This window comes from Rhopilema esculentum, chromosome 14 (genome assembly GCF_057945365.1).
Source record: "Rhopilema esculentum isolate cy_ngs chromosome 14, ASM5794536v1, whole genome shotgun sequence".
NCBI classification, from domain to species: Eukaryota; Metazoa; Cnidaria; class Scyphozoa; order Rhizostomeae; family Rhizostomatidae; genus Rhopilema; species Rhopilema esculentum.
In genome coordinates this window covers 10519053-10534692 of record NC_142828.1, presented here as the reverse complement: position 1 = coordinate 10534692, position 15640 = coordinate 10519053, and the positions used below count along the sequence as shown (strand labels likewise).

Sequence of the window (15640 nt, the reverse complement as noted above, 5' to 3'; positions counted from 1 at the left end):
ATTGGTTCCAAGAAGATTTTAAAATTCCAACTTCTCTAGTGTTTTTTATTGGTCTATTGGACGACTTATCATCATAACATTGAACTTTGGAGAAAACGGACGTTAAAACAGAATTAAAAGAGCTTGCTTGTATATTAACTCTTGAAAGCATAAGCGTAGTTGACACAGGGATCCTATCTGGCAAAATTTATCGCAATTCCGGCTCAATTCAGGCACTTTCATCTCAATGAAGCAATACTATGCGGGCTCGATCAATGCTAAGCCCCCTTATAATCCGCTACGCCAATGCATAAAAAGTCATCATTGACTGTCTTGTTTGTATGAGTTTTATCTGATATTAATTCTAAATATTGATTTTATATTTTTGCATCAAAGAGAAAAGTTATTTTCATGGCCGATTTGGTATAAAGTTTCACTAGAATACCCACAAAACCCCGGGAAGCCCCTTTGGGCAACTGGTTGACGAGCCGTGGACAAGCCCCAGAGTTCTACTCTGATCGTAAAATCTAAAATTTTCATTGATTCTTCTAACTGCAATATTTGCAACTAGCTCATAAGCTAGGAAATAATATACATGGTTATATAAACAGCTGAAAATACAGTGCATATAGAAAAATTTTAACTTAGGGTTTTTAACCAAATTGATTTTTGTTATATTTTCTCAGATCTCAGCAGGCTTTCTAGTAAATTGCTGAATTTTTGTGTTTGATTTGGTGCACCTAAATATTATTTTGCATAATGTCGAAGCCCCTAACCTTATTATTAATGAAGCAGCCTGTTGCATAATCTAGCTTGCAAGAACACTTGTTAGCATATCATGGACACTTCTTGTGGTGTCCTATGTTTAGTATGTATAATAATTGTGCACAAAACTTGCTTCTCTTCTTTTTTAATGAGAATGAGCTAATTATCTGATGCCTAGCAGAAAGGCGATTTCTTTGAATTTCAAAACACCCTGTCTGCTTTTCTATGGTAAGGTTTCTGATATCAAGCAGCTCTGAAAACGCCCAGTTACAATATTGTATTAGATAATTTGGGTTGTTGTTTATTGTTTTTTCTAAATTTCCACAAAAATTAATACATCATACCTAACCGTGCGCATACTTTCCTGTTTGCTGCAGAGTAAAAAATTGGCACGTTAGATGTGATCGGAGAATAAGAAATGTGCTTTTGGCACGTGGCGTTCCAACGGATCCGTTAGATTTGTTTTCCTGTCTAACCTATAATCGAAATCAATAAATTTCCAACGTGAAAATCAATAATTATTTTTCTTTTTCTTAGCATGCGGTGTAGGGCTCTGGACTGTTAATGAATTTTTATTAAAAGACAGTAGTTTTTAGGAGTAGTTTTGGTCCCATGCACTTTATTTGTCTTATTGCACTTTATAAGTATTTCATATCTAGAGTTTGAAATGGGTTTAAAAAGTCTTTGAGTCTTGATCATTTTTTCTTATTTTCATACATAAAAATTATGTTACGAAAACTCTACATGTTACAATACGAGTAAAGATCGTCTTTGGAGATTAAATTTTGAAAAGGGGAGAGCTTTTGTAGAAAAGGAGAACAAAATAAACCTAAATTTACACTTGCATGTCCCTTCCTGGACATTGGTTTTTACTCAACACATAAACCTCTTTCCCATGATTCCTTGATTTTCAATGATTCCTTGACAAGTAAGTAATTTTCTCAAAGATATGATTGCCTCAAAATTCACTCGAAAAATTGTTTTTATAACAAAGCTAAAATGCAATGTTGGAAATATGACGCCGTTTTAAGAGATTCAATATTAGTCAATTTGTTATATAAACATTTAGTGAATTTTATGCAATTCTAAAGATATCTGCAATTGAACTTTGGTTAAATATTCTGGGACAGTTTTTCCATTGTCACATTCTTCTCTAAGTCAAGATTTTCTCGAATTTTCTGCCAATATTATTGCGTCACGATGCCTCGTTTCGGTGAAACTGTCTCGCAGTGAACTAGTGCTCTAGTTTCATCAGCATGATTCCTTTAGCGATTTGAGAAAACGTGGAGGGGTGAAGCCACCGCATTCAGTGAGAAAACAAGTTTTAACTCACAACCAGAGTTTCCAAAAAGCTCGTAAAAATGATTAGGGGCTTGCTCAACTCAAGTAAACTTGCATCTGCTGTTGCAAAAAGTAGTTTCTCTGGTAGTGTAGCAAAACACGTGAGTAAAATATATTTTTTAGTGGGATGGCCTACCTGGAATAATTATATATTAGTCAATTTTTCTGTTGTTATTGCTATAACTGTACGATTGAGGTTTCGATAGATATGATTCTGTGTTTGTAGGCGAGCTGGCCTTGACCAGTTTCCAAGTATTACCACATTCATGATCCGGTAAGATATTCCTCCGTCACCCCAAACCTGTCTCTTTATTACATAATACACTGTTCTACCATAGGTCCACTCACTCCTGTCAAATGTAAACAATACCTATTCAATGCAGTTTTTTTGTTAGTCTCTAAGGCCAATTTTCAGTACGATAAATGCCCGAAAAAAATTTTATGTTATGTTATGCAACACTAAGCAAGAATTTCAGCCTGTGATGTGACCACCAGAATTTTGGTGTAAAAATGTTGTTCATGAAAATAATCAGGCGTTCTTGAACAGTCTGCATAGTGTGGCATGTATATACACAAGATTTCACATAATTTGTGTACACTTACACATATTTTCAATTGCTCTTGCACACAGAACTGACATGCCCTGCAGACAGGGTTCTACAAGCTAAGAGCTTGGCAGTTCTCAATTTAGGCACATGTTCATTATTTACATGGCATGCACAAAGAATTTGTTTTAGTAGCATTATAGTAAGTTTGGTGTGCAATATAACATCTGGGAGTTCATGACTCCATGTTAAAATTATATTGTTCTATAGCAAGTACCAATCCCTCAGGTGAGCAACAAACACCAGTACTGTCATTGTCATTGTTGATAGAGGCCACTCTTTTTTGGCCATGAAACTTTATATATATAATAGAGAAAAATTCTTTAAGAATGAAAATCTGAATTTTGTTGATTTCCTTGTTTGAGTGCCATTTTATTTGTTGCGGTTTTTGCCCCCCTTGTGATCTCTGAGATGGTCTACCTCAAATATTGGCATGCAGCACTACGCTGATCTCACACATGCATCTGCCACACTCGGCAGACTGATTGCAATATACACATTATTGCTAGCTTGCATTCCACGTACTTGTGCTGGAGATTTTTAGCATGGAGTATACCAATGTTCCCACTTTTTTGTCAGTATAGCTTGTCAGCAATAGTTTATTTGTTGCTCATATTGTTTATTAATTGACATCAGTTTTCTTTTCACATTATGATATGTATACACATAGGCATTTGGTATTATAATTTATGATAATCAGCACAATAAACAATAATGTTCTCGTTCTAATAATGACTACCAATCAATGTATATTTAACAAAGCAATGGATTTTCATCTAATGGATTTTCATGCATTGGTTATCTTTTCCTGGACTGAGTGCTCATGCAGGGCTTTTTGTATGCAGAGACCTGATATTGCTTATGTTTGTCCATTTGTAGTTTTTCATAGTTTTTGGTAGATAATGGTTCTTTAACTGTAAAGATTTTCTTGTTTTCACGTTAGAGGAAAACAGGACTTAATTGCTTTGTATGGGTAATTATCAAATTAGGCCTTATCTGACTGGAACAGCATTGATTTTGACACCCCTTGTTTGGATGCAATGCACCCTGACAGCACCAAGAGCCTTTGAATGGGATTTACCCTAGTTAAATCACTGTAAATCGTTCCCTTTCTATATATACAATTTGTTTGTTGTTTTGCTCAATTGCCTCAAACTAAATGTACCTTATGATGAGAATTTTTAGCACAGATTTTTTCAGATAATGGGATTTTTTCTTTGAATTATATATGTATGCTTGTGTGACATTTAGGGTATGTAGAAGTGAATTGAAAATTAAACGATTATCTATCTTTTTTAGGGATGCCTATGTCAGAATGTTTCAAGTACTTTGTACAGAACATATGCGTAAGTATTGTATTGATGAATTTTGTTTTGGGTTTTATGCAATATAGACAGACCAGTGCACAGTTTTACAGGTCTATAAAGTATCTACTATAACTAATATGTGAATATGCAAATGAGCTAAAAACGCTGATATTGCTGCTGATCGCCATTGTTTTGCGAGCAGTATCTCCTCTCACGCCGCTGGTCCTATTTTGCTCAATTTTTACGGGTTGGTCCACTAGGGGTTCTAATATTACATGGCGAGCTTCGTTTTTCGATTTCTGCCTTGGTTTTTTCGATATATAACATTTTTCTTCGTTATCGCGTTGCCATTGTACATCGCTTCTCATTCGTATAGATTTTATGGAAGAACCCTTTGTCAACGTTTTACAACAGCTTTCCGCAATCCGCAATATAATATTTTTTGTTATCGCGTTGCCATTGTCCATCGCTGCTCATTTATGGAAATTCTATGGGAAAACCTTTGTCAACGTTTTTCAACAGGCTTTCGCAATTAGTTCAGAAGTTTTATAGGGCTCATTCATATCTTTTCAGAAAGTTTTCAAAACATTTTTCTCTCTCTCTCTTCAGCAGCGATATCTATGCTCCGACGCCAGTTGAAAAGTACGGAGGGGTGGCAAGGGTAATCAAATAAAGACTCATAAGAAAAATTCTGCACGAAAACTCTTTTCTTTTGCGAAAAGCTTGGCCGCATTTTCGAGCATACCCACATGTAACCAATATTAAACGAGCCCCACAAGGGCTAAAAGAAATGTAGTGATAAAAAACTTAATCATTGAAATCAGAAAAAACAGTAGAGCTTGAGGGGGTAACCCGTGAAAATACATAAACGAGAACAGCGAATAGACCGGGGCTCGCAAAATGTATTTAAGCAAGTTTCAAACTTGCCTCGATATTGCAACCGTAATACATTAAATCTGTATGCACATTTCAGTGAACGGGAGACTAGCTCCCCTAAGAGCCCCGCTACGCGCGCACCCGATAGCCGCGGCAAGATTTACAAATACCGTAAATCCGCGAAATAACCCTACTCGAGTAAGCCCCCACCCTAGAACTAAAAATTTCAATAAGCCCCCACTGCTACCGTTAATTCTAGAATTGGACCGACCCCCTTATTTTGATGAGTTTTTGCCATCTGAGGTTTCCTTTGGCATTTTCTTGAATTGCCACAAAAACTCATACTTTTGGTAATAATTAATTAAAAGCTCATAAAGAAATTCCTACTAAAATAAACGAGATCTTTTAATAATTTCTTTTTAATGTCTACAATAATTTTATAAGCCCCTCCCCTCGTATAAGCCCCTTCCCTCGAATAAGCCCCCATCCAAAAATATCAAAAATAAATAAGCCCCCAGGGGGCTAATTCGAGGGGGGCTTATGCAAGGGGGGCTTACTTAGGTGGTAAACCATTAAAATATTTAAACGAAGAACACGAATAGACCTGGGCTTGCAAATGTTTTGAAGCAACTTTCAATTAACGGAAGACTAGCTCCCCTACGAAGCCCGCTACGCGGGCTTGCCAGTGGCCCTACGGCAGGGTACATAGATTAGCCTCGGAAAAGACAAGAGGTGTATTAACCTCCATTTGAAAACAATTGGCTCCGCACAGGTCACGTGATCAAAAAAATTGCTTGCACTCTTGTGCGCATTAAATTCGCACTCCTGTGACTATCGCTAGGAAGGGGGGAGCCTCTACCCCCTTTCTATTTAAGGCTCCCCCCTTCCTAGCGATAGTCACAGGAGTGCGAATTTAATGCGCACAAGAGTGCAAGCAATTTTTTTGATCACGTGACCTGTGCGGAGCCAATTGTTTTCAAATGGAGGTTAATACACCTCTTGTCTTTTCCGAGGCTAATCTATGTACCCTGCCGTAGGGCCACTGGCAAGCCCGCGTAGCGGGCTTCGTAGGGGAGCTATATATAATACTATACAATGTAATCATCAAGAAGCCTGATAGACCATCTAGGCTCCCACCATCATGACATAACATAACATAACATAACATAGTCATTTCTATAGGGAACCTTTTTCATGCCTTCAGCACACATTTTACATGGGTAAAAACATTATGTGATAAACCTATAATGAGCTTAATATGAAGAACACCCTTAAAAGATGAGTAGAAGTCCTCAACAAATCTATGCTACACCATTAATGAACCTAATCAGAAAAATATCTGAACCTTACAGCAGTTCCACATCCCCAGTTTCATGCATGTTTTGATTAACAACATGCCAAGAACCAAGATCTATGTTTTAGAAATATATAAGTGAATGTGAGAAGGAACTCAGGTTAAGTTGTAATTTGAGTCATTAGTTGTGATTGTTTTCCTCTCAGTATGCTCTTCTTTCTGTCATCTCATTTTGCGATCTGATTCTTTTGCAGGTCTGAAGCAGTCAGGGGAAATGTTATTGGAATTGATCTTGGAACAACAAACTCTTGTGTAGCTGTAATGGAAGGGAAAACCCCAAAAGTTATAGAAAATGCAGAGGGTGCAAGGACCACACCCTCAGTTATAGCCTTTAGTAATGATGGGGAGAGATTAGTCGGTGCCCCTGCTAAGCGTCAAGTAAGTTCAGTCTTTTTCATTATCTTCATATAAGTTATTCAATTATAGATCTTGAATACAAGCATTTAAGTAATGAGGATATGATTCTAATAATAACTTTGTAGATTTAATAGATTTTGAATATATTAAATGTGCTTTATTATTTATTAGAAGGCAAAGGTTCCAACAACTTACATGTATTTTTCCTGATGATCAAAATTTGAAAGTTCCAAACATCTTTTTACTGAAAGTTCTTGCAAAGCAGTTTCATCAAAAGCACTGAACTGAGTTTTCCCTCCTGTTATTCAAATGCTAATTAATGTTATGTTATATACTTACTTATGTATTTTAGGCAGTAACCAACTCAGCTAATACACTTTATGCTACAAAGAGATATATTGGAAGGAGGTTTGATGATAAAGAGGTTCAAGCTGACTTGTAAGTGCTCAGTTGTTTTTGGAAGATCCATATGATTATCTGCAACCAAGTTGTTACATATATTTTATGTATATGTACCAGGCATTATATGTTCCTATTACCTGTACTTAAGACTTCCCACCCATAATGGTGTCTGCTTGCATGAGGATGTACAAATATTTTTAGAAAAATTTAGGTCTGTGCTGCCAAAGGGTCAAGTTCAAAAGGAAACCATAATAAAGCTTGATAATAATTTTTTGCAGCATTGACATTCATTTTAATCTAAAGTTTTCTGTTAAGCAAAGGGGCCAAACAACACTTTCTAAACTAAAAAGTCATGTTAAGTCAGAAGAAAAAACAGTGATAAAGAAATACAAACCTTCAAATCACCAGTTTTACCAATTTTTGTCAACAACTACAAGATATATTGTAATGTCTGCATAGAAAAGCAGACCATGAGTGTATCCAGTTCAGCTTTAATGTTGCTAGTGCCAAATGCCAATCTATTATAAAAGGCTGGAGTAACATGAACATTAGGAATCATTTTGAATATCCATAGATAGTTGATGTGAACATTTTACTGCTTCATTTGAATACCATTAACTAATGTGTTAGGAGCAGCATAGACTTGACCTTTGAATCCTTTGTTTATACACTTAGTAAGCAAAAGTATTGCACAAGCTGAAACAGAAATGGCCACTCCGCAGCAAAAAGTTGTAGCGAAACAAAATTCAAGTGGCCATAGCAAGTTTAATGAAAGTTATAAGATGACTGTTTAACTGGAATATGTTGGAAAATTTATCAAGGGTTGATGGTGAAAATAGTAAATGCAAGAATATTCTTGATTTTTGCCTATTTCTAAACATTATCAACAAGTCGCAAAAATGCAAATATTGAGCCATGATAATTGAAGTACCTGTGAAACATTTGCAATAAAAAAGCTCATCTTTACACCAATTTGCAATATCTTATTACATTAAACTCGGGGGTACTTACTTTATGCTTGGGTGTCTAGAACTGCTCATTTTCCTCACTTTTGTTGGAAAATTTGATTAGATTTTAACCACAAAAAGACGCCTAATGGCTACATATAAGTGGTTTGAAATTCGATTGCTTTGCTGTTGACAACGCTGTGGCCATTACTGAATTATCAAACCTGTACAATACTTTTGCTCACTAAGTGTATAGTTTAGGTTTTCAATAATGAGAAGCTTGCAGTAAGTGGAATTGCACTCTTTGCATGTTTGTGTGAGATTCAATGCATCACTACAGTAAAATAGGTATTCAAATTTATGACCTATGCAAAGAAATGATTTTGCAACTAGAAAACTTCAAAGAACCTTATAATACTCCCTTTTGAAATAAGTAAACCGTTTTCAAGATTTAATTATCATTTCTGTATAAATATGGTCTTTGTTAAGTTAAGAATGATAAGGAACTTCAATCAGTCTGCCTGGCTTTCGTCACAGAAGAGTAATTTGTAAATTTATAAATTAGTAGCTTATCAGTGAGAAAACTGAATCATAAGATATCTTTGTTTGTATATAGATGCTGATTATTTTTCCTTTGTATCAAGAGCAAAAGCTTGATGCATTTTTTATATCTGTTCTTCTCAGGAAAAATATGGCATTTAAAATTGTAAAGGCTTCCAACGGAGATGCCTGGTTTGAAGCTCAAGGAAAAGTGTATTCCCCAAGCCAAATTGGTGCATTTGTCCTGGTGAAGATGAAGGAAACAGCAGGTACATATGTTATCTGTGCACTACTTTGATGTATTATCCAATGTATTTTTCATGATTAGTTCCTGCTGTTTTGTAAACTGACAAGGACAAAATTGTAAGTTCTGTGGTTGTCAAAAATTCTTCATTATTTTTTTCTTCAATATATGGATTAACAAAGCTTTATTTTTTTTCAATAGAAAGCTACCTTGGGTCAAGTGTAAAAAATGCAGTCATTACAGTTCCAGCATACTTCAATGACTCTCAAAGACAGGTACATTTCTGATTTTGTTAACTTCTGCCATTTTAGTCTGGCTTGCACAAGTGTCTTATGTTATTTCAAAGGTATCATTCGGTAGTGAATTGGTTTTGCTGCCAGTATGAACACCTGATATTTTGAGTCCTAAATTTGATCACTGAACAGAAGAAGCCATAAACTAACATATTGTCACCCCAGCTCACCAAGGCTCAAGTATTTTATTTCATAGTAAATATTGTGGCAACATTGTTTTCTGATTTATCAGCCTGAGCTTCTTGAAGGAAGTTGGAAAACAGATTTTTGCAAAATTTAAAATGATGAAGCAAGTGCTTCAGTGGTTTTGGATAGTAATGTTTCTACAACCCAGGAGAGAAAGGATGAAATAGAATGGCCTGAAATTAGATAAAGAAAATGAAAGCAAGAAACACTGCAATAAGCAATTCTTGGGCAAAAATTGACAGCATATGAACTATTTTACGTGCTGGTATTATTTGAAAGTAAATCCCTGGTCAGCCTGCTGAAATTTTGATTGTTTAGTTATTTTAATTCTGGTTTGAATTTCGATCAGATTGAACATCAGTCAGTTTTTCCTGTACTTTCATCACAAGCATACATAGGCCCTACACAACTGCCTGCCATAGCTTTAAATGCCACTTTGTGCCTATTTGGCTGGGCAATGAACAATGAAACTTTTCCTCTAGGCAACTAAAGATGCAGGTCAGATTTCTGGTTTGAACGTTCTGCGTGTGATTAATGAGCCAACGGCTGCAGCCCTTGCTTTTGGCATGGAAAGAAGTGATGACAAAATGTAAGTTACATTTACCTTAATAATGTATAAGTAATTTGGTATATTTTTGTAGCTTAATTTTCTGTATTTGCATTGCAAAGTGGAATAATCTGTATTGAGCAAATATTGCTATGGTGTTCCACAGCTTTGAATTTATGTTGAGTTTTCTGTTTTGCGTCAGCGTTTGGGTCAGCTTCACAAATCGGACCTTTGTTGCGCTTCTGACATCTTAATTCGTCTGAATATTACACCAAATGATTTAAAAATCTTAAAAATGCCATTTTTTCCCCTTAAATATAATTTCTCTTCCTACAACAACAGTATTGCAGTTTATGATCTTGGAGGCGGGACTTTTGATATCTCAGTCTTGGAGATCCAAAAGGGAGTTTTCGAGGTAAGACTTAATTATTTTGTAGTTGATTGATTCGTATCTTGTGGATATGAATTTTTGATCTAGGAATCTCCCTCGAGTTTTTGTGTACTTTAAGCTGAGCAGTGATATTCATATTCGTCAACGGTATCAACCAATTTATGTTCATAGATAGTTTTATTGTGTTCATATTAGATGTTTTGTAATCCTGCAAATCTGCCTCTCTATTATATTTCTAAGCTAGGTATAACATAATTGTGTGAATAAGAAGAATTCAAATAGAGTTGGCTCTTATTTCTACAAAAAGTTCTAAAGGGACTATTTTCTACGTGTATTCTTAGTGTCTTAATAGATAGACGAAGGCTAGATACATTTTTGTACCGTTGTAGGTCAAATCAACGAATGGCGATACATATCTAGGAGGCGAAGATTTTGACAATGCTCTCCTTAAACACTTGGTAGCTGAATTCAAGAAGGATGTAAGTCAAACTTCTGTATTTTTGGTATTCTGTTTTTTTTGTACTTTAAACCGTATTTGTGTCGTCAGATCCTGACATGTCCGATGATAATTTGAATGGATGATCTGTTTGTTTTGAATAATGACATTCTGGTAACATAATGATGTTTTACTTGCAAGCTCAAAGATTGCATAGATGAAGAGAATTCTACATAGCTGCTTTATTTTTCAGACTGGAATCGACATAACTAAGGACAACATGGCCCTGCAGAGGTTGAGGGAAGCGGCCGAGAAAGCAAAATGCGAATTGTCATCTTCACTTCAGGTTCGCAGTTGCTTTCATTGTACCAAAGTTCTTAGGACCTCTCTGAAGGCTTGGCTGCATTGTAGATTAATTGCACTGTAATTCTAGATAACACTCTGGAAATCAACTCTGAAACATAGAACCACTCCTTGGATAGTTGACTTTCTAATTTTGTAACAAGGACTATTTCTGTATAAATACCAAAATTTTGGAATAAGGCTCAATCTACGTTCTACCATCCCAGCCTATTGTTTTGTTTCTCAAATATTGACTCAACGATAATGATTCAAACTCGAGTATTAACCATTTAACAAATCTACCGAATTTAGAAAGGAAACAAATCAACGTGAATTTGCGCATTCAAGTAGAATTTTAAATAATTTGGTAAATAGTTAGCCCTGAGAGAGAATAATTCCTAAGAGAGAATTATTCCTTTAGATTAATGGGCTGGTTATCAGGTTAGTAAATAGTAGAATTTTTCAGGAGGACTCTCAAAGCAGGTTAACTCAAGAATTGGTTTTAGTAGTTTGCTCTGTTGTCCTGAGAATTGCCTTTAGTGGTCCGTAAACAATATATTTTTGGGTATATGTTAGCTCTTAAAGTAGAAAATCAAACAAGTCTTTTCTTGTAGTTTTAGAGAACAACATAACTCCAAGCAATAATGTATTTACTGAGTTGTTTATATACCTGTTGATCAAATTTCAAAATGTTTCAATCTTGGCAGTAGTTAACTCTCAAAAGAGCTGGCTTTTTACCTTATATTAACCGAACGTTTCTCTGTCTAGACTGACATCAACTTGCCGTACCTAACAATGGATGCCAGTGGCCCAAAACACATGAATCTGAAACTCAGCAGAGCGAAGTTTGAAAGTCTTGTAGCTAACTTGGTTGAAAGAACAATACAGCCTTGTAAAAAGGCTGTGCAAGATGCCGGCATTAAGAATTCAGAAATCGGAGATGTGTTGCTTGTTGGTGGCATGACTCGTATGCCAAAGGTGAGTCACTTTGTGGAGCCTGATTGTTCACCGTGTCTTTTTTGCTTTCTGTTTACTACATTACTGAAGTATTTCTAAATGACTCGTTTACTATATTCCTGAAGTATTTCTTAATGACTCTTGCAACTGTTTTGTCCCAAGAAAATTGGGAGCACAAAGTTTAACGCATCAGAGTATATGCAAGACTTCAAGATGGTTAGAAAGCAACACTCGTTAAACTAATACAGATCTAAAATTGCAAATTGCGTGAAAAAAGTGCTGGTCAGAAGTTCTTCTGGTATGGAGGATCCTCTCTCTGGAACAGCTTGAGTGGGGAAACTATTGCCATTGAAAACGATTTACTATGCTTAGCCAGAGCTAATAATTTGTTTGTTTCATTTTCATTTTCTTGCTTCACACAGATGGACTGTCATTAAGTTTTATACCATGAGTTTGTTTATACCATTATTTTGTTATATCTGTTAGTTTGTTTTTCCACGTCAGTCTGAGAAAAACATCTTTGAAAAGAGCACTTAAAGTGAAACGTTTTAGTGGGTATAAAGATTATAGAATATTGATAAAGGAAAAGGGAAGCATTTTTTTTATTTGTACGTTGAGTCTTTGCATTTCAAAATGCTTGACGAGGAGGAAAAGCGAATAATTATCTTGTCAAAATATAGGAATGCGCCCTTAAGAAGCTTTACAAAATTATCAATGTTATTGTCATGACAAATTTTTGCAAAACGTTTGATTCAGCCATGTCATATGGATGAAAAATGGTGGCATTTTTGTCTTTGGTGTTTTTCGTTGAGGTTTAACATTCTTCTTAAGGTTCAAGACACAGTGAAAGAAATATTTGGTCGTGTTCCAAGCAAAGCTGTGAACCCCGACGAGGCTGTCGCTATGGGAGCCGCTATTCAGGGAGGTGTTCTTGCAGGAGAAGTCAAGGACATTCTTCTTTTGGATGTGACGCCTCTGTCTCTTGGAATCGAGACCCTTGGAGGAGTTATGACAAAACTTATTCAGAGAAACACAACTATCCCTACCAAGAAGAGCCAGGTAATTCGAATTTTCGATGTGTTTATCATTTTCAAATGATGTAGAGATTGTTGGTTTTAATTTAAAATCCACCTTATGTTTAAAACGACAGCTTCCTAGCAGTACTTCCATTTTAATTTTAGATTCATCGCATACAATACTAGGGTAGACTTTTATGTCTACTTAAAACCGTACTTGCAGTGATTTTTTTTTAATTTTTTCAACGTTTTGTGAAGGTATTCTCGACTGCGGCTGATGGTCAGACTCAAGTGGAAATCAAAGTGTTCCAAGGCGAGCGTGAAATGGCATCGTACAACAAACTTCTTGGTCAGTTTACGCTGGTAAGTGAAACTGTTTGCAAGATTATAAGATTATTGTGTTACTGCAGAGGAAAGCTTATTTGATAATAGCCATTTTTATTCTTGTTTAGTCATATGCTAATTTTGAATTGACGTCAAAGGCCTGTTTAAAAGCATAAGTCAATATAATTTGACTTCTGTTTCTTTCCTTTGCTTAAGTTTGGTGTTACTTTAACAGGTTGGCATCCCACCTGCCCCACGTGGGGTACCCCAGGTTGAGGTCACATTCGACATTGATGCTAATGGAATCATGAACATCTCAGCACGAGACAAGGGAACTGGCAAGGAGCAGCAGAGTAAGTAGCATTTCTAAGTGTTTCTTAGTTCAGTAGGTAGCGTATCATTGCAATCTGAAAGTACTTTTTAGCCCAAATAAGAAAGCATTTGAAAGGAACGGTATCCAAGTGTGTATTGTGCATATGTATTCTGACTTTTGTAATTTTCAGCGTTGCTTAAGTTGTTAAACCACTGTAGCTCAACAAATCTTGAGAAAGAGGAAATCTGCTTAATTTTATAGAGATGTTGACTGCATGCATACCTGGCTGACCAATGCTACAATTTTAGTATAATGATACAATATTCAATTCTATTGCAGTCGTTATTCAGTCGTCAGGTGGACTTAGCAAAGACGACATCGAAAATATGGTTAAGGAAGCAGAGAAATATGCAGAAGAGGACAGACAAAGAAAGGTCAGTTGCAATGTTATTGTTTTAAAGACAATTCGCTAAGAAGATGTTTGGTGAATAGAGAGTTGAACTTGCTCATCTTTTTCTGGGCCAGTAACCAATAGTTGATTTCATATCTTGGCTCAAATTCATTACTAACTGTTATGCTTCTAAAAAACAGGATATGGTCGAAATTGTAAATCAAGCCGAAGGCGCCATTCACGATATTGAAACAAAAATTGAAGAATACAAAGATCAACTTCCATCGGAAGAGGTAAGATACTGTGTTCTAATTTCTTCACTTTGTAGTTATTTTTATCTTGAGCGAACCGCTTGATGTGGTCATGGGTGTGGGAGCAGAAAATCCCTTACGACACTAGAGAATTATACCTATCAATTAAATTGGTATTATGCTAATGTAGTACTGTTAAAGAAAATTATCTCGACATCAGATTTCTAAAAAAACCTTATTCTAGGTTGATGCCCTGAGGACTGAAATCGCAAACGTGAGGGAAAAGGTAGCAAATAAAGATAACGAGACGGTTGATGACATCCGCGAAGCTTACCAAGCGCTCCAACAGAAATCATTGAAATTGTTCGAGATGGCCTACAAAAAGGTAAGACTCTATTCACTGCTTCTACTTTGGCATTCACCATACCTTTCTTCTAATCGGCGAAGTATTTTGTAGGCCTTTTTTGTACACTGGAAAATTTGTAATGTCAGCGTTACAAGAAATTTGACGTTAGAGTAAAGATGTTGATGTTTTTTCGTTGATTGTAGATAGATTGTAAGAATATAATAAAGAGCAAAGTCGTTATAAGATTGAAACATGTGTTCTCCCAATTACCAACTACGTTTTTATTTCAGATGGCTGCTGATCGAGAAAGTGGGAGCAGTCAAAGTTCGAGTGATTCAGAAAAGAAAGATGAGCATTAAGATGCCAAATGTTTTGTGGCGAGGCAAATAAACAGAGCTGGCAGGACATCATAACGCGTTTGACAAAGGACAGATATAGGGCGTAGTTTTGTGTGATTCGACTAGACTTATAATGTCAAGATGTTTAAATGTCATATTTAAAGAATTAAAGCCCTGTAAGGGGAAATGACTGTTACTTGTAACTAATCGCCGTTGTCTATGGTTAACTGAATGGTTTCGGTATAAAAAAAACAAGAAGGAAGTCTTCAGTGGTCACCACTTCCATATTTGCATCATCTGCACATCCCCGGTACACATCCCCGGTAACCAAACAGGAATGTCATACTGTCATTGTCCTTGTTCGAACAAAATTATTCCATTTCGAACAATTATTCTTGCCAAAGGCCAACTTTTGGTTATTCACTTAATTTCGCTTGTTTTATAGCTTGCAATATTCTAACGCGTATGCCTCAAATACCTCAAATGCGTCAAATGGCATTGTTTTTATAGTGTTACCTTGAGCTTCTTTAAGAGGTAATACTTTCGTTGTGCCGCGGTTCTGTTCGATATGCTGTGTGTTTACGTCTGTTATGTTTTGTCAATTTGCTGCAAAAGACAGTCGTGTATTAATGTAATCTAAGTGGAAAATGTTTGATCAATCGTATTACGGACACTGTGTTATCTTTTAAGTGATTTACTCCCTGCGCATTTTTGTGAACGTGTTTATTTCCTTTTACATATTATCTTGTGGAAGCAGCATTTTCACCCACAGACAGGTACATGCTGATTTTA

At 35.9% G+C, this 15640-nt stretch overlaps 1 protein-coding gene across 1 annotated transcript; it reads left to right on the top strand.

Annotated features, from left to right (window-relative positions):
• The first annotated feature begins 1999 nt into the window (after positions 1-1999).
• LOC135696536 (stress-70 protein, mitochondrial) lies at positions 2000-15519 on the top strand. Its single transcript, XM_065215957.2, has 18 exons — positions 2000-2186; positions 3990-4036; positions 6422-6605; positions 6937-7022; positions 8618-8742; positions 8919-8992; positions 9679-9785; positions 10086-10158; positions 10524-10613; positions 10824-10916; positions 11681-11890; positions 12701-12928; positions 13144-13248; positions 13445-13562; positions 13862-13956; positions 14114-14206; positions 14409-14549; positions 14801-15519. The coding sequence occupies exons 1-18, from the start codon at positions 2106-2108 to the stop codon at positions 14867-14869; spliced, it is 2019 nt and encodes a 672-aa protein (XP_065072029.2). The 5' UTR covers positions 2000-2105; the 3' UTR covers positions 14870-15519.
• The last annotated feature ends 121 nt before the right edge of the window (positions 15520-15640 follow it).